The sequence below is a fragment of the Embiotoca jacksoni genome, unplaced genomic scaffold (assembly GCF_022577435.1).
Source record: "Embiotoca jacksoni isolate LCO1_2020_lvr unplaced genomic scaffold, fEmbJac1.0.p SCAF_4, whole genome shotgun sequence".
NCBI classification, from domain to species: domain Eukaryota; kingdom Metazoa; phylum Chordata; class Actinopteri; family Embiotocidae; genus Embiotoca; species Embiotoca jacksoni.
Window position 1 is genome coordinate 16171961 of NW_027185392.1, and position 19485 is coordinate 16191445.

Here is a 19485-nt window from a genome sequence, read left to right on the forward strand (position 1 = left end):
ACTGATTTGTAACTGCAAGCAACCTCTTTCCCTCATATTGATCAGTGAAGCCACAGTGGAAGGTCAACACACACACATCGGATGTTGTACGTAGAGACGGCGTGTCATCCGAGCTGCGGAAACAGATGCCCTTGAGGTACTGGTGAAAACGGTGGATTCATGATTTTTAATACCAAACTGCAAATGTTTTACCAGAAACGAGATCCTGAAGTTGTACAGCAGCTGTTGTGAGAAAGTAGAGCAAGCAGCGTGCGCACGCATGCACGCACACACACACACACACACACACACACACACACACACACACACACACATACACACACACACACACGCACGCACACACACACAGATACATACTTGGCATCAGCTGTGCTGCATGATAAGCTTTTAACTTCCACCATGTATGAAACTGCCTGCACAACCACTGCCAAGTATATTAATAGTCAACTGGAAATAACTTCAACTCCAGGCATAAATATTTACTATTCCAGTCTCAAACTGTATTGTATTTAGATCACACAGGTTACACAATATATAGTGTTAAGTTGGATATCATTTCAATATTCAGTACAAAATAAAGATAATGATGTAATATAATGTAATTGACTGAAGGTCATACTTCCCACCTCTGTATGCAACAGCGTTTCCATGTTTAGTTAGATGTGAAGTTCAGATAACAGTGATCAATAAAGGTGGTGGATGTCAGGAAGGTGGCCTTGTGTAGATAAGCTATATAAACATGTGGCCTACAATATCAGCGCAGGCTCATTTCCTGTCTCTTTCTAATTTAAGTGTAATGACCCTTCTCTTTATTGCTTCATGTTTATTTCCTTTCACATTAACCGAAATGGTTCTTCATTTGTAGTGGCTTTAAGAACAACAACAAAAAAGGTCCTTTCTCCCTACAGGGACCATTTATAGCACACTTTCACATTTAACATAATTTGCATCATTTATATTCTTGCTTGCAGTTTATGGTAAATTCAGGTTTAAAATGTAAAGAACGTATGTGTGAATTATGTTCATAATTATAATTACCGTACAGCAATTAATGTTCTCAAAATGTTAAAACAGAAGCGTTTTGTATTCGACTGAAGCCATGTGCTTTATTGTACAATAACCTCAATAACCTTGAAGCATGATGAGTGTGCTCATTTCATAATGAGTGGCAGTAACTCCTCATTAAATACTTGCTTCCCAGGGACCTAAATGACATAAACGGGATCAATCCAATCTTCTGACAGGATCAAGCTGCTTGGTAATTGCAAATGGGAAATCCAAACCACCCTGTAATTGGTTGCCGTGTGTATGTGGGCATGTGTGGGAGTGAGTAGATGAATTACGAGTATATGTTTTACCTCCAGCGAGTTTTTTTTTTTTTTACACATAATCGTTTGACAAAAAAATACAATTTAAGGTAAAAAAAAAAAAAAAAAAAGTCGTTTAGTCTATTTTACTTGAATAAAATTGGATAAGGTTTCATCTAATTTTGTGTTGCCGTGTTGTGTCTTGATGCCGGTGGTGAGCAATTGTGACTGTCCAGCACTAGCTTGTTTCCCCACTAGCTGCAGCAGTACACCGAGTAGTCCTTCAATATTAAGATTCTAGCAGGGGCTTTTCCTGAGGACATGTGAATCAATTTTACTGTACTATTTTCTGGTGTTTCTGACCTTAAGACTGCCATAGTCTAGCATGGTGTTACATGACCCAAATTCATAGTGTGAGTATGTGGATCTGGTAATTGTGGATCGATTCACGTTATTGAATCCTGAAGGCTATTTTGCATTGGACACGTGTGCGTTGCATTCAGGCTCTGACACAGCCACCAGAGCGGTTCATTGCAATGCTACTCAAATGCCTTGATTGTCCACTAGACACACTGCTTCAACGGCTCTGGGCCATGTCATGTAGGGCTTGTTTGGCCTGCTTCGGCTTCCCTCTCCAGGTTTTAATCTTTGGCTCCTCCTACCTCATTGAGGGATTGTTTTCGCCTGGAGAGAAGTCTATTAAAGCTGGTTTCCTCCCAATATGTCTCTCTCTCTCACCTTGAAAGCTGGTGTCTTTCAGGCACCCAACCTGAACCCTTACTTCATTTTCTTTGGTTATGGCTCAGGCGGTTCTAAATTACCACTCACTGGATCGTTTGAGTTATACTTCATGAATGGTCAGCTTGATAAAGTTGTCACTGTGTGGATCTTCCTTCTTTGTTATGCCCTGAGCGAGTTGAGCGTAACACCACAGAGCGCCCCTGAAGTGGCTTGGTGCTCCACATCACTAAAACTATGCGTTGAGTGTATTTTTGACGGAAGCGGGACAGAGATCGCATCAATATGCACAAACAGAGGAGCCAGGCAGGAAGTCAGACCTCTCAGAAAAGCATGGCACATCTGGTCAGTTTTCAAAATAAAACACCCCGTACAGACTACCGGTGGTGAATCACATCCCTTCATCAACTTTCTGTACCGTGGCCTGTCAAATAGGACAAGAAAAGTGTTCTTCCTCATGCTAACACGCTGTATGTGAAATAGTTATGAAATACTTTTGGGGATAAATGTTTTTTTTCACAACCTAAACACAGCAAACCGTTTCATCAAATAACAATAAATGAGTAAAAGACAAAAAGAATCCATTTAACAATGAAGGCTTGACTTCAAAGTCATCACTCTTAACCACTCCCACTGGTCGCTGATTGGTCCATCCTTCAGAGTGGCTGTCCAAACCGTAACGTGAACAGAGTTCCTGACGATAATCAGTAAAGACTGGAGCAGGGGGCAAGAGGTGGGCGGAGCCAGGCTAACACAGTCAACATGTTTTCTGTTCAATTTATTTACGGTAACACAATGTTATTATTATCATCACTGTTACTAGCTCTGCTCATCTGTGTACAACATAATGGTTAGGTAGGTTAGGTTAGGTAGTTACTTTATCAATCCCTGAGGGGAAATTTTTTCGCTACAGCAGCATACAGAAGCAATAAGATAATAATAGAATAATAGAAAAGCAATAAAATAGCAGTAAAATAGCAGTAAAAAATATTAAAAAATATAAAATGCACAGTATATACAGTATATACAGGCAGGATATAATTACCATCTGTCCAGTTTTCTCAGTCAAGTATTTATATTTAGTAACTCTTTAATATTGTTGTATAAAAATGCTGATGAACAAATATTTTTTTGCTGCCACCTTTCGTTGATAAATCAAGTGGCGTGGTGTTCTTGGACAGAATTAAGACACACTTTAGGGACATTTTATTGACATTTTCAATGCACAGCTTTTACTTACAATGCAATATCTTTAAATTGCAGTGTTGCTGCTTTCTGAATCTAGATATACTTCCTCCACCTCTTTGCAGCACACACTCTCACCTCAGCTGATCCAGTGTTGTTTTCAAACATTATTTCTGTTTCATCATTTCCCTCGGGAGGTTCGTCACCCGTAGCTTGTAGGGATCGTCGATCTAAGCGCTGGCAGATGCTGTTTTCTTGTTGACAAAGTTTACTTTGCGTCAAACACATTTGTTTATGCCTTGCAGATTATGGAATAGCATTTCTCATCAGACCTATCTGCAGTTTTTGCCTGAGCACTTATGATGCCTGAAAGGCTAAGGTCAGGGGAAAAAAAAGGTCTCTGTGCAGGGCGAACACCACAGATTGCATTAGAGATTGTAACATGATTGACTGCAGCGTCACCCTGCAAGAAGATACATATCTGTCACTTTGCTTATGGTGTATACCCACCTGCTCATACAGCAGTATACCTGTGCATGTGCAGCAGCACGCTACCACCTCCCTTACATTGTTTATTGTTCCCTCACCCAAACCACATCGAGAGCGATCTGAGCATCAGATGTCAGGTCCCATGGGCACAACACAGTACACTGTACCATGACGATGTTAGACTTCAATTAATCATCTCAGCTGTCAAACGTGTCTGTATGTAATAGCTGAAAGCCTTGAGGCACTTTGTCACCATCCTCTAACCTGCTCGAGTTTTAACACAACCAGGGGGCGTAATACAATTTTACAACACCCTCCATGTCACCATCTGCAGACCGTACCTCCGTTCATCTATACTTTAGCCTTCTGTCTGCAGAGCTGGACGTGTACACACCTGAATAACTGACATGACTTTTGTTGTCCTTCTCACGAGTCCTCACCTTATTGTCAGAAAATGAATATGTGGAAACGAAGATACCAATTGCATTTTGTTTCTGTTTCCAGCAGTTGCAGATTAAATCTGTTGAAGCATACATTAGGAAAACAGGAAGCGTGCCACCTGGCAAATAATCAACACTGCAAATTTGAAAAGTATGTGTCTGTTTGAACCGTAGATCAAACAGCAGGAGCACCGCGATTGATTTAATTTTTTTTTTTTTTTTTTTTTTTTAAACAGAGACAGGGGGAGGACAATGACTGGTTTTGGGGTTTTGGGTGTGGGTGAGTGTTTGGAAGAGATACAGAGAAGCAGTGGTCACCATTACGCTGCAGTCAAACTTATCCCGTGTGTCCTGGTTGAACTTTAAGTCTGTCTCACTCTATCTGGGTCAACCTATCAGCCCCCTGCCACGTTCTGCACTGGTCTGCCTTTCAGACAGCGACTTTACCAGACTGGAATCACCTGTGGAATACTGAGTCATGATGGAAGAGGATTAAAAGGAACCTTTTTCTGTGAATGGTGGGGCAAGAACAGTTTGAAAAAAAAAAATCAGTTTTTCACCAGATAATTTGTCTGCATTTTATTCACATGCTATGATGTGTGTTCATTGGGCGTGTGAATGTATTTTTTACACAGGAAACAAGTTCATGCAGAACTTCGAGCCTTTATTTTGATGATTGTAGTGTTGTGTGCATTTTGGTGTGTGTGTGCGTATAGGATGGTTAGGCAACAATAATGTTTTTCATTTTGGTTGCAATTTAGTTGTTTTGGAAATGGGGCTCTTTGTGGTTGAAGGCAACTGCAATTTAAGAAGAAACCATCCTAGCATTTTCAGCGATATTTGTTGAATCCAAAATGCATCTTCATCTTAGATGATTTGGTGCCATCATCATCTGTCTAAAACAATCGCCTGCTTGGTTGTATTATTTTGTTGCTTGAAATTTGAATTAAAAAGGGCAGCTGTAAACACGAGTGTTGTACTTATGGTAACAACATGTTTATCTGTAAGTAAGTAAGTATCTGTATGAAGGCTGTAAGTTATCGTGATGAAATTGGTTGGTTTAAAAAAAAAAAAAAAAAAAAATTGCCTGACACAAGTACCCAAAGCAACTGGTGAGGTCTTCATATGTTTTGGCTATCAATCCAAAACAGATTTTCAGTTTAATGTCATAGAAGACTAAGAAAAACAAAAATAAACTGTGAGAAGCTGAAACCATTTTATTTGGTATAGGGTCTGTCAGAATTTTTTTTAATCAAAATTCAATCAGAGTTTAAAGATTGCACTTTTTTTTTTTTCAGTGCAGTAACAAAACAAATTTTAACTGTTGAGCCTAGCCAAAGGTATAACTTAGTATTTAAGAAACTAGCTTCTTGAAATCCATAGTGAAACATTTGGTCATTTTAATTGTGATCTAAGGGCCAATTATCAGACAAACATGGCACTGCTGCTAAACAACGGTAATTCTCAAATTATATTAAAATTTTAAAAAAACAACCTTTAACATGTTTGGTGGACGACACAAAGAAACCCCCCTTTAATGTTACTGTCACCCAAATTTAAAATGTAATGTTGTTTTGTGGACTTAAGTACATTTAAGTGAGTCCACAATAGTTGTTTACAACAGTGTCACAGTTACCACACATTTATACATGTAGACTTCTTTTTTACATTTTTTTATTTGCCAATGTCTGTAGCTTCATAGAGAGTGGCAAGAGAGACTGATTAAACAGAGAGTGCAAGTGAATGGTGTGATAAGAGAGCCTGCTTTAAGATTTAAATATACGATACATCACAGTCTCTGTGAGCACTAAAGACAGCAAGTATCATATAACTGAGAAACCTGAACTGAGAAGACACATGTCTGACCCACAAAGTCATTCTGGATACAAGCATATGAAAAATAACTTGTACCTGCCACAGTAATGCCAGTTTGATGAGAGTGGAGGCTTTATTCACACAGCACTTAGCTTCACAGGGGGGTTCCTGCTCGTCTTGTCCCGTACTTCATGTTTTCTGTTTACAAACGTAGACGGTAAAATGATTACAAATTATGCTGCTGTGCACACAACTCATACAAATATGAACGCTAAGCTGAACCACAGAATTTGGCTCACTGGGGAGCAGCTGGAGTACTGTAAATTTTTAGCAGCACCAGCAGCTAGAAGAGCTGTGACCACATGGTCCACTCAACCCAATGCTCCCCGGGGGATCTGAAGTACAGTATTCTGCACAAAATGACCTGATGTTCGTCAAAATCAGCGTGATGGAAGGATAAATGCCAGTCCATCTATGACTAATGATGACAGTCGGGAGTTTAACACAGATATAGTCGCAAGTAGACTTAATTTTCATGCCTGGTTTGGCAAACAGGTTAATTTTTCCTGTCCTGTTTTGCCACTCGTTCATGACACATGAAGACTGTGTAATCAGATTGACAACATGACATTGGACAACTTGTCTAGGGGGCTTTATCTGGAAGACGTGACTGGACCTGTCAGGCTGTGTCAGGCCACCAGCTGTGGGGGCCTGGCTGACATCCAGTGTGACACCACCCGTGGTGTTTTGTCATCTCTGCTCCCTGAACAGAGAGAGTAAGTGTGGCGGACAGGTATTTTCACAACACATGATCCTCAAAATTGCAGTGGTTGCTGGAAGAAAGAGGCCCAGCAATTTGAGATTGAGACTGCTTAGTTAGGATTTTGGGGTTTTAAGAAGGTCTCACTCAAGTTGCATTCCAGTGCTAAACCCCCACAGGACATCCTAATAGTGTCAGGGGAAAGAGAAGCTGATTGATCCTGTCTTAAACAGATAAAATACTTGAGATCTGAAATGTTGTGCAGCTGCAAAATTCCTCTTATTAAAGATAGAAAAAGCTCCTCTGTTTGAAACTTTGCCTGACAGAGGACATTGTGTACTCACTTGTGAGAATCTCATAGGAATCTCCTACTGAATGGGAAAACTCTCAGTCTGATGAGATAATTTCCCAGAAGCATACAGTGCTAAACACGTCATGTGTCAGAAAATAATCTTGAATTAGAACACAGTCTACCAACAGAAAAAAAAAACTCTGTGATGCCATGGTCATGAAGGAGATTTATTTATTTTTTGTTTATTCTGCAGTGTTTGTGTGTTAACTATAGTGATTAACACTTTATTCTGACATTTAACCAATCTTCAGGCTACTTGGGGCCAACTGCTTTTATTAAAAAAAAGCCCCTGTGCTGGATGCAAACAGAAATCAAGTTGGCGGTGCCTAATGCTGCTTTTCCACTCTGCTGTTTCTGGTTGGCACTCCTCTCACAGAGAGGGCACTTGAGGTCACTTAGTAAATCCCTTCTTTCTTTTGCCACACCAGGCTAGGAATAAACCACTTCTACATAAACCCATTTCAAAATAGCTTCTTTTTTTGGGGCTATCTGCACAGCAGATGAAAACAAATTCTCTATACCGTAAGATAGGATGCTATTGACAGATTTTGCCTGTTTTATTATCAATGTACTGTATGTTGTGTGTTTTTGTACGCGTCCTAGACTCTTGAAATAGCTTCAGCGAGAGAAGTGAGGAGATTAAACCTGCCGAGTCTCATCATCCACGCCTGTCACCAGCTTCATTCATAAACACAATATCCACAAATCCAATAGTGACCCAGGGACATAATCGCTCTGCTTCTTTATAGGGCTACCTCCATCTTTCTCTGCTCCCTCTCTCCCTCTTTCTCTATTTGTCTATTCCTCTTTTAGTTATTTTATTAATGCAGTTCAACATCACGGTTGTTGTTTTGTTTTCACATTTCTGCGCGCACACCCGGGAGCTGCCACTCTACCTCAGCCAGGATAGAGTGCCATGATAATCCTTTTCTTTTTTTCCCCCTGTCATAGTGGTAGATACGAGATATTTAGAGTGGCTTCCACAAGACCTAGCGAAACACAGTCACAGAAACACACGAAAAAACGCACACAAAACATCTTATTCAGGGACTTTCATATTTGTTGGCACGCTACTGATCACTGAATCATGTATGAGCACGCAGCAGCTCAGTAATGATGGAAGCAAAATCACAAGGGGGATGTGTTCCTGAAAAAAAAGTAAGGGGGCAAAAAGGTAACACTTTCTGTGTTTTAATGGAGCAGACTGAAACAAAGTACTGGAACATGGTGCCAGGGTCAGTGAACGTCTGAGTGCATCTTCATTTTTGTTCAAAAAAGGTGTGTCCCAATGGGGAACATGTTGCAATAAAGGTCTGATGGGTATGATTAATATCCTCTCAGTTGGTCACATTCATGATCTCATATCATTTTAACCATTGTGTCATTTATAAGGTTGGACAGGCACAAGTGGAAAACATTTTTGTTCTTAGATGTCTCAAAGAGGCAAGATGTAATTGTAGTGTAACAATTAAGCTGGTATATGATACTTATGATGATACTTTTGTTGTGGCTCTAAAGGCGTTCTTTGGTCAAAGGATGCAATGAAAAGGGTTTAGTACACTTTTCAACACTGTTTTGTAATTGCTGTGTATTTCACCTAAGCATTAGGTTGCATCTACTGGGATGTGCACCATATTAAAAACTAAGTGAGGTTGCACTTTGATCCATTTTTCAGCAAAATATAAATATGTGACCGTGTGCTGCCTTCATGTGCAATGGAACTGCCAACCCTTTGTGCTGCTTTACTGCAAGAATGGGGAATCTCTGTCTTATAGTGCAGCTTTCATTACACTGCCACAAAAACAGAGCCATTTATAATTGAAATTCATAGTGTGAGATATGCATTTGACTTCACTTGTAGTGCCATTATATTTAAGAATTTACATATTCTTGACATATTGAAATGTATTTATATTCCCGGGGTAGTTTTTCAGACATTAACATACGTTAAAATGAACGTTCTGCCGTATCTTCTGCCAGGGGCGGCACACTAAAGGGCCTTTCCATGCTTTTGCTGCATATTCAACTCTGGCCTCAGTAAGTTCCTCTGACAAAGCATGCAGTTAGACTTGACATTTGATCATGAGTAATGAAATGCCTATAGTTCAATAGTGCACTTTGGGACATGAGGGCCAGAGTGTCAAGGCTAACGTATTCAGACTGGCTCAACCTGCTGACCTTCAGCTCATACACATTATATTTTAAATGGAGCTTCAGAATTCTAAATTCTACTGTATTAGGCTTGTAATAATTACTATTCAATGTTTTCACTCAGAAATGCTAATTTTGTTGTATTAAAAATGTTTTTCCAAGAAGTCCTTCAACCTAACTCACAATATACAAGCGGCAGATGTGCCACAAACATTTAAAGAAAATCAAGGTTGAAATTCAATAACTAGCTCTTCTAATTTTGAAAATCAAATTGTGACAATAGCAGATCCTGTCCCTTTTTTTAGTTGCATCCTCTCACTAACGTGATACAAATAGGCTGATCAGAGTTTTATGGGGGTGTCGTGTCAGCAACTTTGAGCAAAAGATCCGTCTCTTCTTATTTCACTCGCTCGCTTAGGAGACATATCTGCTGCAGAGTAACATATCTGTGATTGGCTCCTGGTGCATATATTTTTCTTGAGCTTCTTCTCTCTGATTTCCCAGCATTCAGTCTTCCTTTGTAACTTTTAAAAATAAAGCAACTAAGTTAAATGGATGTTGGCGATTGGTAGAAATTATATTTAATTTGATTAAACATGTAGTTTTGGAACATTTCAATAAAGACAAATTCTGATATACTGCATGAAATAAGCTGTGACTGAAAGCCATAAATGTACAAGGTGGGAATTTGAAATATATAGACTTACATGTCACACAATTAGTTCATGCTGAATGCAAAAAGCAAATGTGATGCTGCAGGATTTAGGTTGCACATACCCAAGATGCAACTACTTGGGAATAGATTATTAAGAGATACTATAACAGCATAGAACACTCAACAGAGTAACTTGCCATGATAAAAAAAAAGAAATTCCATAGCTGGAGGGCAAATTGCGTGCGTACATTGAAATTTAATCCTGCCAGGGCCTTTGCAAGTTATTATCCAAAGTATCATTCATTATAACTGTGGCATGATAGCACTCATGTTTTCATAGTCATTTCTCCCCATCTCCCCTATGCGCCAGATGTTTCTCCCTGCGACTTCTTTCTGTTCCCCAAGAAATTGACTCAATATTTAATGTGAGCTCTTGCTCCAATACAGGTTCATGTTCAAATTACAAATGTGCGCAGATCAGTGCCCTCAAAAATATGCAATTAACTCAGGTGCTGATGTTCATCAAGCAATGTTACTTGGAATACTTATTCACAGATGTTATAGCTTCCCCTGCTCTGTGCACATCACTGTGCTTCAGTGCATTCGTGTGCTACAGGAGCTGCCTCGAAACGTATTGATTCATTTGTATTGATTAGATGGTTTTGTGCTTGTTGCATGAGCTATTGACAGGTTTTGTTTAAGTTCTGTTCACTGCAAGACCTTTGAGCCAAGCAAAATGTAATGTACCACAATCCTGTAATTACTACTTGTGACCAAAGAGGGCGCTATTCCCATTGCTAAACAAAAACTACATAGCCTTGCTTTACTGCTTTGCAATTACTGATAATATCTACATAGTAGTACAGAGAATTACGGTGCTCATTTTAATTTTTGAGAGGTAGGCATACTGGTCATTCTATATTTCATAGCAATAAGGGCCTCCCTCAGAAGGATGACTAAGAATCCAAGCACCACTGACAGAGTTTGCTGAGGTAGCACATTTTGACAGTCAGCTGTGCACTCGGTGGGCAACTTGTCAGATCAGTGCTGGAAAAACTGGTACAATGAAAGTTGTAACAGTGTGGAGGAAACAGACAGCTCACCACTAGTCTAATACATCACCTCTGTAATGCATGAAGGTGTCAGTCTCATGCTGTGGGTGCTGTTTTTCAATGAGAGGGACATGTGAAGTTGTAGGAAGATTAAATGCAGCCAAATGTAAAGCCTTACGTTATAGTGATGGTTTGTGTTCCCACAGGAGGGATAGGCCGCCAGTTGAGCCAGGAGAGACGATGTTTATGGATTCAAAGTGCCACTAATTAAATGTAGATCAGTTTTTGGCTTTGATTTAATTCAGGACTAATGCCCAATTATAGAGAATAACCGTATAATTGGTCAGCCTTCTAGCATGGCCAGTGTTTATGTTGGTGTCTGATGGAGAGGTCGCCTTTGTGAGACGGAAGACAGCATAGTGCCGGAAGAGCTGATTGGAGTAAACAATATACATGCTGATTAATACATGCAGATAATTAGTGGGACGTTTTAAGCTTATTGAATTGGATAATGTGAACTTGGAAGGATGATTTGATTTGAAAGGGGAGGTGAAATTTGTGAATGGAGATTAGCTAAGAGGCAGACTTTATATGATTAGGAAGAAGAAAGTTGTCAATGAACAATTACAAACACGAGATAAGAATAAAATAGTCTCCCCGACTGCACCGAGGCTAAACTCCATATCAAATCACAACCCTTTCATATCACTGCAATGGCTTCAGGACAAGAAAGTGACCACCCTTGTATGACCTCGTAAAAAACAGGTCTTAAATCCCTTTGGAAAATCTGTTGAAAGACCTCAGTGTAGCTGCTCACAGATGCTTCATGTTCAGCTTGACTGAACTGAACTAAGCTCTGAAAACTGGGAGAAAATCTTGACTTCAAATTTTCCAGGCTGAAGGTGTCATTACTGCCAAAATTATCATTGGCTTTGAATGTTGAAAAGTAATTTGAATGTGATGCCCATATTTCATTGCAGTCTGAGAAACAGTCCTAAAACCACCTTTTTTTTCGTGTGGTTATTGTGTGTGTGTGTGTGTGTGGACTGGGGGGGTGTCACCATACTCCATTTTGAGATGATGCTGCAACACCATAAAATGTAGAAAAAGGAAAGCTGACATTAAATGAACTGTGTATATTTTTTGACTTACCAGACTATGTCAAAATTCATTGCGAGCTACAGTGGCAAAAATGCTCTGACGGGCTTCACTTGTACCTATATCCTACCAGAAATTGGTTGAAAGTGTGGGATTGCAGAAAAGGAAAAAAGGACACAGTACCCAGCCGTATCTCTCCTCAAGCCAAATGAAAACTCAGAATGATGCGTCAATCACAGGACTAGTCACAGTGACGGAGACAGTGAGTGAGAGAGTCCAACAGCCAAAAGAGCCAGCTGCCTATAGGCATTTCACCTTGTCAAGGTCAAGGCTGTTAATACTGAGTGACTTGAGTTTAAAATCCTGTAACAGGGTTGTTACAGGAAAGAATAGCTGGGGAAGGGAGGGGGAGCATCTTAAAGTCGACTGTTTGCACGTTGTCTCGACACCTTCAACAAACCTGGAAACATTTTTTAATTTGGCAGTACGCATGGAGCTTCACGCACACACACACACACACACACACACACACACACACACGCACACACGCACACGCACACACGCACACGCACACACACACACACACACACACACACACGTTAGAGAGTGCACAGACAAACACAAAGAAGCACCTTTATGAATTTTGTGTTTCTGTTTGTGGACAAACAGCTGATCATCAGGCGATTATTTAGTTAAAGGGCTCACTCAGGCAAACCTGCATTAGTATTATCATCTGACTCTAATTTAGCTTCTTTTTGCTATTCGTTTTGGTTCTACAGACTACCACTTTACTGTTTTGAGTCTCATGACTCTCGTCAACCTTGTTTTCAGTAACAACAGGCAGGCGGTACAAAAACACTACTGGTACACAACCGGTCCAGCAGTAAAAGGTAGACCGGCAAAGTCATCTGCATACTGGAGCATTTAGCTGCTAAAGAGACAAATATGTCGCTGAGGAATTGGTGGAGACCATACACGTATACAAAAGTGGATTTAGCTTCCAGGCCTATCAAGTGAAGCTAACCCATAGACTTCCATTCAACTTCTTTCATGTCATACAGTCAGTAGATTTTACACAAGTCATAATGGTGTCATTCTCGAAAGGTAATCCTTCTCATTAGTTTTCTGAAAATAATTCCATCATTAATTGGATATTAGTCACAAAAAAAAAACCTCCACTATGTTTGTGGCTGTGTCTGCTTGACTGACAGGCCAGTCGTGCAGTCAAATCTCTGCTATAGGTGGGCGGGCGTAGTGTCTTCGGGTTCTCAATCGGATCGAGTCAGATCCACCCCTCGCTCCTCCCCAGATCCTCCAAATATGGTCACTACTGGCTTTGAATAAGCAAGATGGCAACGGTTCAAATGCTGAACTCTAGGCTTCACAAACCCATGGCGACGCCACTGTTGGTTTCTGCTTGGTAGAGACCAACATGGAGTTAAAGGGATTAACATTCATCAAATAAATGTGAAGTCGGGTGAATGCTAATGGTGACTGATGAATGTGAAAAATGTTAAGCGTTAACTGTTTGCTATTGTTGGGTTCAGAACCGTAACATAGCGCTGATAGGACAAGAATCAAACCCACAGTCAGACAAAAACAAGGCTTGGCACCAAATCTGAGTTTTACTTGCAGCAAGGGAAGTCCGTGTAGGGTCTTAGAGTTGTAAGCTCTTCACCTGGCATCAGCCAACTCCGAATCAGACTTCCCTCTTTGCACCTTTTATTGTACATATGGGGTTACATAACAGCACGTGATTACAGTCATATATAAGCATTTTCACATGTTGTGCAACGTGAGTGTGTGGGCATTAAATGTTCTTTGCACACTATATGGGTATGTTTGCTTTTAATTTATGTGCGTGCTAAACTAGATAAGCCAGTTCCTCCTCCTTCGAGGGGATGTGTTGCAGGAGAGGAATTCGTGATTTGTGCATGCAGTAGTGACCTTTCAACTACAGTTTAATGCATAGACTAGATGAAACTTTACACACATAGCAGTAACTTAATTTACACACTGACAATGAGTTACTATTTTTCCTAACAGCTATGTATGTTGAAATTGTTTTAGTTTTGGATATATTGTTGTGGGCCCTGCGATATGCTGGCGACCTGTCCAGGGTGGACCCTGCCTTTGCCCTAAGTGAGCTGGGATAGGCTCCAGCCTCCCCGTGACCCTGTTCAGGATAAAGCGGGTATAGATAATGGATGGATGGATGGATGGATATATTGTCGTGGTTGTAACAATTCTTGTTGTATACTATCATTCAGCCTACCTTATTGATATACATGTGACAGACAAAATATTAGAAAAAGTATCAATACAACACAGTTGAACAGAACCAATATCAAATATGCACTTAAATAAACTGGGAACTGATTGTTGTCATATTTGAAGCAGCAATTATTTACTTTTTTTTCATTATTTTGTCCTTTTTTCCAACCACAAGAGGGCAAAAAGACAAACTGTCAACACAATATTGACATTTTATTACCTCTTAAAGTTAATGAATGGAATGTGTTCGCAAACAGTTAAGCAACTTTGCTTATACACCTAAATCCACTTGTTGTTTTAGTTAAACCTAATTCTTATCTAAAACACACACACACACACACACACACACACACACACACACACACACACACACACACACACACACACACACACACACACAGCAAAGCTCTCTTGCAGCCAGGGATCTTGTGGCAACAGCAGGTGCACTTAATTCCCTATAGAGGACAGCTGAATGACAGATATAATAGGGCAAAACTTAATTAATAGCTGCATGTGATCCCAGGCGGTAGAATGGTTGGTATGTTCCATGGGCGATAAGAGGCCACGGAGCCGATCAGTCGTGTGCTTCAAATGCTCAGGTGAGACTGACAGGTCTGTCTGCAGGTTGGGGGAGTGTGTCTGATTTTGACTGCCTGAACATCAGTGCTAAAATGAAATTGCCTCTCGCACTGCAGTGATTGTGGAGATATACGATGCGCTTAGCTCCCACCTGACATGCAGTAAATGCATCTCATCATCTGTGACAGGGTGTTGTCACATCTGCAAACCTGAATCCGGGCTTGTCATTAGCCCTCGTAATCCGGAGGTCGCTCCATTCCACTGATATACAAGTGACAGCTGTGAAAATGCTGTGTGGTTAGATGGAGGGCTCCTTCAAGATCATCAAGACAGGCTACAAATAAAAACTAGAATGTAGATGTGTGTGTAATTAAGGGAAACTAGAAACACAAGTGAGCCCCTCATGTCCACGGAGCGTAATCGGATCTTTGCTCTGTTCAAGTGCACATCATGTATTTTACGTGAAAGAGTCTGATAATCGCTGTCTGTCACCTCTCCTTGTGCAAATTTGTTTGCTCTAAGGCAAGCCATGTCTCATTTTTCCCATCGGTTGGTGGACAAAGAACACACTTGTGTGCCCTTGATTACACTGCCTGGTCTGTAAATCATGTTTTCAAGGCACGCGCATCGTGAAGTCCTTGTTGACAATTAGAAACATGCATAATTTAGCAATGGCTTTCTTTCATTATTCACCAACATCAAAAGGTGACAGTCGAATGCAAGTTGAAGTTCACACACGCCAAATCATTAGGGTAAACCACCAAATGTGTTTATGCATTCAAAAACGCACACACACAGACACAATAGATCATTTTGCAGATGCATTCCCAAAATCCAGCCTTGAGGCTCTGTTTTCTTGTGTCTTACGTAACCGACTAGCAACAGAAACAGATGGATGTCTCAATAGGATTCTGTTGGTGTTTTTGTTTTTTTGCACGTTTTAGCATATTTACAAATCATGCGTGCTTAAATTTCTGCCAACTATTTTCCCAAAGCATATTACAGGTTTTAGACATCCAAATGGACCGTCCTTTCTGCTCCTTTTAATGTCAGTGCAGTATGAAATGAAGAGGCTTGAACCTTGATTTAGATCAGCCTCTTCAGATAGATAGATAGATAGATAGATAGATAGATAGATAGATAGATAGATAGATAGATAGATACTTTATTAATCCCACAAGTGGAATTTTTTTCGCTACAGCAGCATTATAGGTACAGGAAAGCAATAAAACAACAGTAAAATATTAAATATAAAAATGCACAGTCTATACAATAAATAAAATAAAATAAAATAAAATAGAATAATTAAATAAAATAAAAACTAACTAAACAATAGTGCGGAGATGTAAACAAACAAGAAAACAGACAACCAACAGTGTTATTGTTGTGTGATGGATTTTGCCAGAGGTGAGTTATTGTACAGTCTTATTGCAGTGGGCAGGAATGATCTCCTGTATCTGTCCTTGTGACAGCGGAGCTGGAGGAGTCTGTCCCTGCAGCAGGTGGTGGAGAGGGAGGTCAGGGTTATCCAATATGGATAATAGTTTCCTCAGCGTCCTCCTCTCCACCACCTTTTCCAGGCTGTCCAGTTTGCAGCCGATGATGGAGCCGGCCTTCAGTCTGTTGGTGTCACCGGCTCCAACGCTGCTCCCCCAGCAGACCACAGCGAAGTACAGTTCACTGGCCACAACAGACTGGTAGAACATCTCCAACATCTTGCTGCACACATTGAAGGATCGAAGTTTCCTCAAGAAAAAGAGTCCACTCATCCCCTTCTTGTAGACAGCGTTGATGTTGGTCTTCCAGTTCAGTGCGGCAGTTATGCTCTGATTGTGAGGTGATGCAGTTATAATTTCGTTTCACTGCCCAAATTAGGAGTTTGTGGCTTAAGTAGGACAAAGAAGTGAGCAGCGAACCTTCATCCATGCTTGTAACCCTCCACTCCAAACACCACCTGGCTGACATTACACATATGTTTTCAACGATGATGTTTTTCTGCCATGATATTTGTTCTGTACTCCATATCTTTCCCCATGATAAAACAAATGGCTCCCAGAAAGGTGGGAAAAGGAAAGTACAATTGTTGTCCAGTCCGTTTCTTCGTAGATAATTCTGAAAAGCTTTTGGTTGAAGAATTTGCCAGTCTGACTCACGGCTTCTTTGTCTGTTATATTTGTCTGTTCAAGCTGCTCTGCCTCTGTTGTCAGTGACTCATGTGATGTTTGTTTGTTGTCTGCAGGGAACATCTTTGTGGTGAGCCTGGCAGTGGCAGACCTCGTAGTAGCAATCTACCCCTACCCTCTGGTCCTCACCTCCATCTTCCACAATGGCTGGAACCTGGGTTACGTCCACTGCCAGATCAGCGGCTTCCTCATGGGCATCAGCGTCATCGGCTCCATCTTCAACATCACCGGCATCGCCATCAACAGATACTGTTACATCTGCCACAGCCTCAAATATGATAAACTGTATAGCGACAAAAACTCTGTCTGCTATGTGCTGTTGATCTGGGCACTGACTGTTGTGGCCATCGTGCCCAACCTGTTTGTGGGTTCCCTTCAGTATGACCCGCGGGTTTATTCCTGCACTTTTGAGCAGTCGGCCAGCTCAGCGTACACGATCGCAGTGGTTTTCTTTCACTTCATTCTACCCATCATGATTGTCACCTACTGCTACCTGCGCATTTGGATATTGGTCATACAGGTGAGGAGGCGGGTCAAGCCAGATAATCGGCCCAAGCTGACGCCGCACGACGTCAGAAACTTTGTCACAATGTTTGTGGTGTTCGTGCTCTTCGCCGTTTGCTGGGCGCCGCTCAACTTCATCGGCCTGGCTGTCGCAATTAAACCGGAGGTGGTGGTTCCCCTCATCCCCGAGTGGTTATTCGTAGCCAGCTACTTCATGGCCTACTTCAACAGCTGCCTTAATGCCATTGTGTATGGTGTGCTGAACCAGAACTTCCGGCGCGAGTACAAGCGTATTGTAGTATCAGTGTGTACAGCGCGCATCTTCTTCCAGGACAGCTCCAACGATGCAGGGGAGAGGGTCAAGAGCAAACCGTCACCGCTCATGACTAACAATAACCAGGTCAAGGTGGACTCCGTCTGAAACACAACTCAGAGACATGAACGGATATGCTGTTATTGATGAAAAAAAAAAAAAATGAAAAAAAAAGTTAAGTGAGAAAAATACCAAATAAAAAACAGCTTCTATTCTCTTAACTGTCCAGACTGTCATACGGTGCTATCTGACCTCTGAACAATCACAGTAAGAACAGGGGCGCATATTATCTTTGTCTTTTATCAAGCACTTTTTGGCTGACTCTGCAGTACCTGTAGTACAGTAAATATATGATGTCTGTTCTGTTTTCATGTTTACAGTGATGATATAAATGTATCATGCATAATATAAGTATTTATTTTGTAAGAAATGTCATGTAGATATACAGTATAGTCAGATATATCAGGTTGCAGCAAGTTGAAAAAAAAAAAATCATGAGGCCAATAAAACAAAACAAAAAAAAAAGGATACAAATTTCGGTTGGAAAATATAACCAGAAATCTATGAATGAAGTTAACCAATTTAAATAACCTCATTTGTGACATTGTAACACTAAATGAGTGCAAGCCATGTGGATTGCTTCTGTCTTATTATACCCTACGGTACTGTCCCATACATTAGATTTCTCTCTCTCTCTCTCGCTCTCTCTCTCTCTCTCTCTCTCTCTACCACCTTGTTAGCTCATTATACTGTATGCATGGATTTCAGGAATTGTTCATATGCAAAATAAAATCTGATATTGATGGAGGATTTGCTTTTGCCCTTGTGTTCAATTTGCTCTCCAATGCAGCGCTATAAAAACATTCTGTAATTCTTTTTTATTGTGACTTGGGGGGTGTTTTCCAAGTCATGGCCTTCATTCCTTATTAGTTGTAAAAGGCTATAAAGCTGAACCAACATCGTTTAAATTGTTTCAACAACAACTTTATTGTTCGACTGGTTCAGTTTAATTCCAGTTTTAGCAATGCGGCACTAATAAACTGGCAAACTGAGCGTATTTGATTTGTTCTTTTCGCCCAGATTAGTTTGTTTCAAAAGAATTCACGGACCTTTCAGCAATGTTGTTTGGCTTGTCCTCGATTTATTTTGCCAAAATGTGACAGCTCTGCTACAGCTCTGTAACGAGATTTCATCCTTAGTCCCGGTACACACTGGCTGCGTTGCGTGCTCGTTACCTGTTGCTGCATGGCGTCATTTCATTTCGGCGTCCATGTTGATGAACGAGAGCATCCACGCTGTGTCTCAGCTGCGTCTGACCCCTCTGCACGTGTGTCGCCTTGTTTATGAAATAGACCCGAAACCTTTTTCTTTTTACGCGAGCCGCGTGCTGTTCACAGCTACAATATGCAGGGGGAACGATCTGTGATCACATTTGCACTGTATAATCATAGCAGAAAGTTATTATTTCATGACGGTACTCCACTAGGTGAGGGGTGGGGAGTTCTTCGCTGCACTCTCTCTGTATCTGTCCTCTGCGTCGGCGTGAATACTTGTGTGTGTCTGTGTGTCTCACCTCAGAGCGAGGGTAAA

General features: G+C 40.8%; 1 protein-coding gene across 1 annotated transcript in view; it reads left to right on the plus strand.

Moving 5' to 3' along the window:
• Nucleotides 1–18698, plus strand: part of mtnr1aa (melatonin receptor 1A a) — a 37999-nt gene extending 19301 nt beyond the window's left edge. Inside the window, exon 2 of the mRNA XM_069168002.1 lies at nucleotides 17135–18698. Coding sequence (XP_069024103.1) covers nucleotides 17135–18003 — 869 coding nt within the window. The 3' untranslated portion in view covers nucleotides 18004–18698. The remainder of the gene's footprint in view (nucleotides 1–17134) is intronic.
• Nucleotides 18699–19485: the final 787 nt, after the last annotated feature.